This window comes from Populus euphratica, unplaced genomic scaffold (genome assembly GCF_000495115.2).
Source record: "Populus euphratica unplaced genomic scaffold, PopEup_1.0 scaffold287.1, whole genome shotgun sequence".
Classification (NCBI taxonomy): Eukaryota; Viridiplantae; Streptophyta; class Magnoliopsida; order Malpighiales; family Salicaceae; genus Populus; species Populus euphratica.
The window spans coordinates 120,452-130,869 of NW_011500095.1; the positions used below are offsets into that span (position 1 = coordinate 120,452).

Below are 10,418 nucleotides of genomic sequence, written 5' to 3' on the forward strand. Positions count from 1 at the left end.
CAAAAACTTTAAAATATTAAAAATACTTCTTTACCCTCTAGATAAAAAACCTAAAGTTGTTGACTAAGGTGTTTTTGTTTGTTTTTTCCCTTCTCAAGCTATAGTTAAAATGCGTTTTTGCCTTTAGAAAAGATAAAAAAAACAAGGTATATGTTTAGGGTTTTTTTTGTCCTTCATATGAGTTTATTTGTAAATTCCAGTGTTATAAAAAAGTATTTTGGTATTTTTATATTGAATTTTTATTTTGAAAAATTATTAGCGCATGCTCATTATATGACAGTGCATGGGTGATGTCCACACCCTTTAGGTGGCGCGTGCAACAACACTCGATGGTAAAACTTGGTCATCCTCCATGTCTTTGGAAGTGCCACCACTTCCTTTTCCTCCTTATGTAATATGTGATAGCGGTTAATGGATGGTTGTCATCGATAGTTGTTTCTTTTTTTGTTTTTCTTTTCTTTTCTCTCTCTTCCAAAGAAAGTGCTTGTCTATTCTCTTTTCTTTTTTGTTTTTTAAATTTTTGTCCTTATATTTTTTATTGCTTATTTTTGTTATTAGCCTTTTTAGAAAAGCTTTTTATATTTTCAATTTAGTCCTTAAATTACAATTTGTCATTTTTTTCAATAATCTCCTTATTCTATTGATTTTTTATTTTTTTTCATGCCTTTTTTTTGTTAAAGTTTTATTGGTTTTTTATTTCATCTTTCCATCAATATTTATATTGTTTTATTTTTTTTTCAATTTATCCCTTTTTTTTTCTTTGGTTGAATTTGTTATGCCCCATAATATTTTTATTTGGATTTTTACCCTTATTCATTTAATTATAATTTTTTATGTGATTGTTTTTTTTCTCGGTTTCATCATTTAGCGTTTGATTTGTTTAGGATTGAGCTTGGATTGAATCCTCAATTTTTTTTTGATGGCCCTAAATTTATTTTTTTATTCTAATTTTTAACCTCATTCGTATAATTATAATCTTATGTGTGATTGGTTTATTTCTCGATTTCATCCTTCGGTGTTTGATTTGTTGAGCATTGAACTTTATATTTTTTTATTTATCAATTTTTTATGGTAAAAGAAAGTTGGTTTTGTGATTTTTTTATTGGTTTATCTCGGTTTCATGATGAGTAAATTTCTCATTTTATGAGATGAAATATCTTGATCTATATCATTCTCTTAAATTTTCTAGTTTCTCTTTTAGTTATTGTTAATGATTTTATTTATTTATTTTTATAGATGATTATGAATTTAGTTGATTAGATGTTTAGATAAATTTTTTGATTTATTTTTTGAGTTTTTTTTTTATGTAAAAAGATATATCAAAATAACCTGTATATTAATATTTGTTTTTCAAAAAATCACGACCCACGAACCCACTGTGAAATGGTGGCCAAATAACTAATTCTTGATTAAAGCTAGAAACCATCCATATCAAATTAATTAATCCCTATGCACGCCTGTCACCCCCGCAGTGCCTTACATGTTCATTGGGCTTGCAGGATGTTCAGTGGGCTGTGGGGATTAGTCGTGGTGCGCGTAAGCTGGCCCGGACACCCCACGTAAATTAAAAAAAAAAAATAAAATAATTAATCCCTGTCTTAATGCCTAGCAACGTCATTGTATGCCTAGTTATGTCATTGTAATCGTTTTACATGATCATGAGGGAATTAATAGGATGATGAAATGCCAATGATGCATTGGTACGTAATGAGTTGAAATTAGATTAAGAATTTATTTAACATCGTTTATACCGTATATAAATCATCAAGGACCCTTGTTATCCTTAGGTTAACTGTCCCTTTCACGTACGCAAAATAGATGATCAAGAAGATCCTTTGCAATGTTAGGCCTTATTGAAGATATCAACCCCATCGACATCTCAAGACAGAGAAAAAAAATGGAATCACGAGTACATCCCCCCATTTTTTCACATAGACAATGCACTTCTTGGCCTTGTTCATGACAAAGCTAGCCCTATCTGCTGGGTCTTGTTTTTGTCGACAACCGGAAGAAATAGGGAAATTTCATGCACCACTAGACTGACTCATTTGGAGGTGATTGACACTTTGCTGTCCCCATCGTCTTTCTCTAGGCCAATAATGGTGGCATCTGGTGCCAAGTTGGCAGGCTTTATAATGATTCTCTAATCTCTCTCCGGCATCGAGCTCATGACGATGCTTACAAGAAATTCACTGAATGGCTACCGGCTGCGATGCTGAAAACGAACATATTCTAAACTGCAAGTGTATACCTTTATCCAAAACAAAAGGCCAATGCTTTTGGATAGTAGTAACTAGTCTAAAGCATCTTCTTGGAACAATTAAATTCGCCCTTGTTCACCTGTAGCTCGCCTAGTCCTCATATATTCTTACAAGACAGGGAAGCTGTCTGTTCCTTTTAGACTTTTTCCCACGTACGTAGGGCTAAAAGCTCAGGTCATTAAGCAACCGAATATGTTGCTAATCCATAATAAATTGTCATAAGATATATATATATTCTGTAACCATATGCAAAGTCATCCTCCTCGATCATCTATCATGACCTAAATTGTTCCCCACGTCATACTGATCACGCAACTGCTGCGAGAGATTTCTCAATCCTATTTTTTGAATAAGATTGTGGATCCTGTTTTAATGGGAACTTGATGAGTCGATTTGTCTACACGTCTTGCTTTCATTGCTATACTCCACGTAAAACAAGCAGTAGATTTGTCTCTTGATTTGATTTTCTTCTGGTTTATAATGTTAAGGTTGTTCATCAATCTAACAATTTGAGTTTTTATTCAATTCTTTTGTTTTCTGCACTTCGAATTATTAAAACCAAACATAATTAAAAAGTGTTTTTTTCTTGCAATTCCTAGCTAGTTGAATATTTGTAATAATATTCCATGGTATGGCATACCATGTGCCATGAAGGCATTAGATCAATGCGAAGAGTGCGTCATTTAAAATAAATCAAAAGAATTTAATCTTTGTTAATACGATAAATTGATCAAACAAATAGTTTTGGTGTTTTTCGTTTGTGTTTTCAAATTGTAAGTAATACAACATTAAATAAAACTAATTTATCAAACCAATGATCAATTTATACTCAAAACAATTATAAAGTAAGAGAAATTCGTTGTCTTCATAAATCTAAAGAAACAAGAGATAAAAGATACCAAATGAAGAACAAACTCGTTGTGCTATAAAATTCAAACTAGAATCAAATCATTATTTATAATTTTAATTAGACATGAGTAAACAATACTAATAGAAAAATTAAAAAAAGGAGGATGGTGTGAGACAAAGAAGGTAAATTACAAAGGCCCATAAACATAGAAACCAGACCAATGCCTTGAACTCAAAGCCCATGGTCTGAGACATACACTGTATTCCACCTTAAAATTGTATCCAGGCCCATTTTAAGTGGTAACTAGCCCAAGCCTATAACTCTAAATCTCCATTGACATGGTAACGAAAAAATATATACTCTGTTCATAATATTAAACCCTAATATTTCTTCTTTGCTGCCAAAATAAACCAGTCGCCGCCGCCATGGTTCTCAAGTACGTCTCTTTCTCTTTTGTATATTTTCATCTTAATGCATGTGTAAATGGGTTTTACGTTTCTGTGTGTTTTCCAGATGGGTTCTTGTTTTTTTTTTTTAAAAAAAAGTTCTTGAGTGTTCTATGAATGTTGGATTGAATTTGAGTCATCTCGGTTTTGTTTACAGTATAGTACGATATGGACATGAGATGTATAAATTTAGGCAAAAAGTTGGGCTTGTTTCGTTTTATAAAACTAAAAAATGCGAGCTTTATTTTGGTAGTGGGGTTTTGCATCTTTCGATACTTTGGTCATGGCTAGACTATCCATTCTTGGGAATGGAAGAATTTATGATAGTTGTTTCAAGTGAGTTTTTTTTTATCTACATATATCTTAACATGAAGAACGGAAATAGTCGTACAACATTGGGAATTGAATTGTCATATGATTACAGTTAATAGAAAACTGGATTTTAAGTTAAAAAGGTCCAAGGTTCACCTTGTACTACTATGCTCATTTTGTTTCAGAATCTTGGTCTCAGGATTAAGTTATAATCTATGTTTCGAGGGTGATTGAGGAGAGAAGGAATAGAATTAAGTGAAAACATGGCAACGACAGCAAGAGAATGAATAAGACTTGAATGTCATTGTAGTTTTGATGAGAGTTTAAGGTTTTGTGATGTATGTGACACTTGCAAGGGTTTTCTAGTTGCAGTTTTATACTTGGGTTTTTATTATTGGTTTGATTTTAAGTGCAACACTTTAATGAATAAGTGACTAGCTAGTCATTGAACTGGCATTCAAGACTGATAGGTAGTTTTGAGGGTTATACAGGGGGGTTTAGGATTTGATTCAGTTCTGAGATTTGTCATGATCATGCAAATGACCTCATTGAGGTTTTAGATTAGTGATCATGATAACCATCAAATTTGCCTGGCTTGGAATGGAGCGTTTTTATATGCAAATGATGTTGCGATCATGATTTCCATCAAACTTGACTGGTCTGGAATGGAGCATTTTTATTGATTTGACGATAGATATTGATCTTGTTATCCTAATGGTTTTCTTCTGGATGATTTCAGGACTGAACTCTGCCGCTTTAGTGGGGCAAAGATATATCCTGGCAAGGGTATCAGATTTATTCGCTCAGATTCCCAGGTGATGTGTAGATTGGTGTTGAAGGCATTGCATTTTTTTTATCCAATATCTTCTTCAATACAATCTATGAAACTAAATAGTTTTTCTTCATTCAATTAAGGTATTCCTCTTTGCCAACTCTAAATGCAAGAGGTACTTCCACAACAGGCTGAAACCCTCAAAGCTGACGTGGACAGCTATGTACAGGAAGCAACATAAGAAGGTGACTGTTTTTTTAACAGTTTCTATTAACTTCTTAAAGTGGAATGTAGAGTGCTTCTGTTTGTAGGATGGGTTTCCCTTTAGAAAGAAACCCGTGATGTTAATTTTGTCATATCTTTCCTAATAATCACAGGACATTGCTGCTGAAACTATTAAGAAGAGACGTCGCACTACCAAAAAGCCGTACTCAAGGTCCATTGTAGGTGCTACTTTGGAGGTCATACAGAAGAAGCGAGCTGAGAAACCTGAAGTTCGTGATGCTGCACGAGAGGCTGCACTCCGGTATGTTCCCTTTCATGGGTTCCAATGCGCTTTGGTTAGCTAGTCATCTTTGGCATTTATTGACAATGCATGGTGTTTCTGTGTGCAGTGAAATTAAGGAGAGGATTAAGAAAACAAAGGACGAGAAGAAGGCCAAGAAGGCTGAGGTAATGGCCAAGGCACAAAAGAGCAGCAAAGGTAGCTTGCCAAAGGGTGCTGCGCCAAAGGGCCCCAAGCTTGGTGGAGGTGGAGGGAAGCGGTGAAATCCTTCTTTCTTTTAGTACTTTTAACTCTGCTTAAAGAATTTCATGCTGGAAATTTTACATGGATCAAGGTTGGTTGTTGCCATTTTGTTCATCGAGAATTTACCCTCTGTTTATGAGATTATTAGTTTTTCATGGTTTTGATTGGATATATTAGTTGACTTATTATCATTTATGATTGTGACCCAAGAATGGATCGGTTGTGTATTCTTTGGGTGTGCAATACCATTGCTAGTAGCCGAAGTTGCAGTGCCATTTGAGTGAGGCATTGAGTTTCAGGGGGACTTGTTCTGTGATAAACAAATGACTCCAAACAAGAACCTCAGGGCCTAAGAAAGGAGGTTTAGCTGAGAAGAACAGTAAGAGTAACGGTTCAGGTGCTGGTGCTATGACCTTGCTAGATTGTTGTACGTTCATAGTTTATTCTACCGAGTATGTGTTTGATGTTGTGGTAGTTTTTGCCATTACAGTTTGAAAAGGTAAAATTAAGAAAATCTATAAATTGTTGTATTTTCTTAACCAAGGTTTCAAAAAAGAGTTTTCAATGGAATCTGACTGGTGTGTTTTGAGTAACTAAATATGTGGTTGAGGCAAAATGCTAACCGTATCACAATGCCAAATTGAGACGGTTCCTACCATTACCAGAAGAATTGCAAACATAGGTATCAGAAAAAATGAAGCGCTGCCTCATGGTGAAATCTTGGAAGAACAGGCATTGGTTCTTTCATTTTGCCAAGCATCACCAGCACTGCTGCTAAGTGTGTGGGTCTTTATTACGTTTCAACTATGGAAAGCTAGTCTTAGCTTACCTGCATCGACCTGTCCGCCCTGATCGCTGCCTTGAATGATACGGCGCAGAAATTTTATTTTGCTGCATAGTGAGCATTGTAAAATGCTAGAAGATAGGATTTTGAAGAGGCTATCAAATTGTATCCAGGCATCAAGCAACCTGCTTCAGCTTCTATGGTGGGCGTTTCTTCTTTGATTTATACTACGGTTGAAGCATAAAAATAAGGTTGCTATGGAGACAGCAAGGTGGTTTGCCATAAAATCAAAGCCACATTTTCCCTAGACTTGCAACAGTTTCCAAGGATAAGAAGAAGCCACGCATTGGATGGTTTTCTTCTTGGATCATTTTGTTTTCTGAAGGGAGCCAAATAAAACCTCAAAATACACTTTCACGAAATCTTCTCTCACGAAATCTTCTCTCTCCTTTCCTGTCATTTTCATAGTTATTAAGGGTTAGATGTTAGTTGTGGGTTTGTGTTACATTGAAAACTAGGTTTGAATGAGTAATTTAAGATGAAACTTGATCTAAGCCAGGTTTTGAATCGATAAGTCATGGAGTTTACCTGTCAAATTAAGTTGAATTTAGTAAATACGATCCTTTTCATCAAAACAGAAACTGGTAGGATTTACCCTTGTGTGCACTTCAGCAAGAAGCAAAGAACTTGGATTCATTGAAAAACAAGACACTTTGATGAAACTATTTTTCTTTTCCTCTCATTCTATGTTTTCAGGCTCATTCTGTTGAAGCCAGCACCGTAAAAGTTGAGGTTGATGAACATCCTAATCGTTGTGCTAGGGGTAAATCTAAGACTAAGGGTCTGTTTGTCTACGCATTCAATCCAAAAGGCATAAAAAATGATGTCAATTCAAGCTGAAAAGCATAAAAAATGATGTTTTGAAAGAATGTATTAAAATTTATTTTTAAAAATTTATTTTTTACATCATCACAATTCAAAAACATTTAAAAAATAATAATTTAAAGCTACAAAAATCTCAAAATTTTAAAAATACGGTTGAACTCAACCATAATACCGAACAAGGTATAATTTATTCATAAAAAAACCCTTTGTTCTTTGAAAACTCAAGACAGTTAGAATAAGGAATTAAAAAAAAAGACTCAATGTGTTTAGTTTGCAATTCCATATGGAACATAAGGAGGAGATGATAATCCTATTGACGTTGTTTACAAAGCTGTTCACTAGTTGTATTGTGAATTAAAGTTTTCCGTTCTTACTTTTCTTTCAAATTAAACAGAATACATGTTTTGATAAATATTGTTCTTGAGGTTCTAAATTTCTTAAAAACTAGTAAAGGCATGATGAAGAGTGTGTTTTAAACTGTTTTTGGGTGTTTTTAAAAGTATATGAAATATAAAAAACATTAAATTAATATATTTTTTATTTTTTATAATTATAATATGCTAATATTAAAAATAAAAAATAATATTAAAATAAAAAATTAATTACCATTTTGAACTTTGAAGTGAAAAGATATTGAGAAAAGAAAAAAAACGGAAAAGAAGAAGGAATCCTTCCACTCGGTGCACCGCTGAACAATATGTTTTCCTCCCTTGTTTCGAAGCCAAACTAAGGTCTCAAGTCTTAACGCAGGGTTTAACAAGCACAACAGTAGTTTCAGTATAAACCCCACAAAACCGCTTTCTATATAGTTGACAGAGAGGGATGCATATGAGACAACTGGCAGCTAAGTTTCTGAGGAGAACCCATTTTCCTCCTCATAGATTCTCTTCATCTAGTGAAATTACAACAAGCAATGCCTTGCCCAATTCACTCTCCAGTATGTATTTTCTTGTGTTTCTAACATTTTTTTTCTTGTCCAGTCTCGCTGTGATGCTTTTGATTTCTAAACTCACTTTCTAGCTGAGAATCTCATGGTTTTGAATAATGGGTCAATGCTGTTTTTATCAACCTTTTCTTCTTTTGGTGAAAGTTTAATTCTTTGGTGCTTGGATGCAATAAGGATTGGTCATTTAGCGTTCATAGTTATTGAAAGAAATATAGAATCATTGTACCGATGGGAATAATGGTTAATTATGAAATTTAAGCCTTAATTCCTGTTGTTGGCTTTATGCCAATTTTTTGACTTGCTTATTGCCAATTGTCATGTCTAAAGTTTATGAATTTCGCTATTAATATTTTGTTTTTGATGTGATTTATGACTTCACTACAGTTTTTAAGTGGTATTGCCTACATTTGTTAGACGTTAGTGTCGAATTCATTTGCTTTATCACCATTTGTTATGATAAAAGAGAGAAAAGCTCCTAGGAAGAGGGTGTTATACTAAATTGTTCTATTGTGCAGTTGTCGTATATAGAATAAGACAGAGCTCTCCATTCTTTTTTTCGTTGGTTTAGAGCAAAATATACTCTGTTAAGCCAAGCTAGCATTGATATGAACTCTTGCTAATAGCATTTAAACTATTTCAACCTCTGAAGTTTTTGTTTGATAGCGTGTTATAAATATATATATCAGCTAACCTTTGCAGTTAATAACTTTTGCAGTCCTTACCATCCTCGTAACGTTCTTTCAGGTAAAACAAAATGTTCCTACAAATATGGTTTTGGAGGGCCTAGTTGGAGGATGAACTCTAGGGATTGTTATCTATGGACTATTTTTGCTGGACAAGCTGGTAACTTCTGTCTTACTGGGCTTTTGGCTATTTGATTTTGCAGTTCAATGTAATAGCATTTCTAGTTGTTCATGATTATTTGATGTGATTGTCAATCATGTGTTAAGTAGCTTTTGCGATTGCAGTTTAAAAAAAGCAGGTTTTAAAAAATGTGTTTGGTTAAAACTATTGTGAAATGGATTTTTACACGTAAAATAAATGAAAAATAGGTCTTTACAAATGAAAAACAAGTTATTTTGGCTTCTACAAAACCAAGGTTTGAAACACAATTATGTGTAGAGCCTAGTGCAAAAAGCAAAAGTTATTTGGCTAACCAAGCAATTTTTTCTTCATGATTGAGCAAAAAGTAGAAGTTACCATAAAGACAAATGGTCTTATGTGGTGCACGTAAAATTTACAAGAAAATGGCACTTTGGGGTGTTGTAAGTTAATTTTATTTGGTGATTGGATGAAGTCTGACACATTGGCAATGGTGCTGACATGTTTGCAGCAATAATTCTTGGGATAAATGCCAACCCTGTCTTAGCAGATGAGCTTCGTGAAAGCAGTTCACAAAATGATTTAGATACAGATAGCATGTTTGGGTTTCGCAAAATTGAGGATGGTTCTGTAATATCCAATGAACATACAGCAAAATGGAGGCTTTTTTCTGATAAAGGGAGGGAAGTCTTCCTGCAGGCAAGCATGTTTTGCTGTCTGCCATGGTTCTTTCATTTCTTTCATTTGATATCGTAACCCATAAGCTAATCAAATCTGGTCTGTGATCTGAACAGGGGAAATTGGATCAAGCTGAAAAGTTCTTCTTTTCTGCTCTACAAGAAGCAAAAGAGGGTTTCGGGGAGAAGGATCCTCATGTTGCCTCATCTTGCAACAACTTGGTAAGCTCACTGTTTAGATGCTTTCAACGATGTAGAGGTGGTTTAGCATAGTTGTTCTTTTATTAAATCTAGTTTGAAAAATGCATTGAATTAGATTGTAGATTAAACTTTTGGAAATGCCACTGTTTGTTCACTCCTTTACTGGAGTTCTGTTTTTTTTTTCTTTTATAATTCTCATCTAGGTCACGGTTTTTCTTTCTTTGTTTTTTATTTTTAAGAAGAAATATCATTTTTTTTTCCAATATGTCAATGCTCAGGCTAATATAAGTTGATAGTGATCAGAATTGTTTCTGCTGTCAAGTTAGTCACTAATTGGAAAAGTTAAACAAATTATGGAATGTGTTGCATGTAAGAAGCCATTGTTTCACCTTGCTTTTGTTTCAGGCAGAGCTATTTAGAGTTCAGAAGCAATTTGATAAAGCAGAACCTTTGTATTGGGAGGCCATCAAAATTCTGGAGGAATCATTTGGGCCAGAAGACATCCGGTATAATGTTATTATTTGGGAAGTAAGACAAGCAATTCTCTACATCATTTTTAATTATCATAAATAGTGAACTCCCTTGAATCTCTTGCAATGCTTGATAACCTTTATATTTAGCTTCTTAAGCAACAGTCTGTGTATTTGATCAACATCGCTAAGAACTGAAACTATAATAAAATTTAAGAAGGAATTGAAGACTATCAGTGTAGGG

The 10,418-nt window shown here is 33.9% G+C and overlaps 2 protein-coding genes across 4 annotated transcripts in view; both read left to right on the forward strand.

The window, feature by feature from the left end:
* Positions 1-3,441: 3,441 nt before the first annotated feature.
* On the forward strand, positions 3,442-5,619 carry LOC105109259 (60S ribosomal protein L24-like). The gene is made up of 5 exons (XM_011003893.1): positions 3,442-3,547; positions 4,609-4,684; positions 4,785-4,886; positions 5,019-5,167; positions 5,256-5,619. The coding sequence occupies exons 1-5, from the start codon at positions 3,537-3,539 to the stop codon at positions 5,407-5,409; spliced, it is 492 nt and encodes a 163-aa protein (XP_011002195.1). The 5' UTR covers positions 3,442-3,536; the 3' UTR covers positions 5,410-5,619.
* Positions 5,620-7,737: 2,118 nt separating this feature from the next.
* LOC105109257 (Tetratricopeptide repeat (TPR)-like superfamily protein) overlaps positions 7,738-10,418 on the forward strand; it is a 13,752-nt gene continuing 11,071 nt past the window's right edge. Inside the window, exons 1-5 of one of the 3 annotated variants that reach the window (XM_011003891.1) lie at positions 7,738-7,995; positions 8,749-8,847; positions 9,338-9,525; positions 9,621-9,725; positions 10,110-10,210. In XM_011003891.1, the coding sequence (XP_011002193.1) occupies positions 7,881-7,995; positions 8,749-8,847; positions 9,338-9,525; positions 9,621-9,725; positions 10,110-10,210 (608 nt within the window). In that variant the 5' untranslated portion in view covers positions 7,738-7,880. Of the gene's footprint in view, positions 7,996-8,748; positions 8,848-9,337; positions 9,526-9,620; positions 9,726-10,109; positions 10,233-10,418 lie in introns of those variants that run through there. The other 2 variants (XM_011003890.1, XM_011003892.1) reach the window with 2 other exon arrangements.

Coding starts and splice junctions, on each gene's coding strand:
- LOC105109259 (XM_011003893.1), top strand. Junction 4,685..4,784: donor TTATTCGCTCAGATTCCCAG/GTGATGTGTAGA, acceptor CATTCAATTAAG/GTATTCCTCTTTGCCAACTC. Junction 4,887..5,018: donor ACAGGAAGCAACATAAGAAG/GTGACTGTTTTT, acceptor TAATAATCACAG/GACATTGCTGCTGAAACTAT.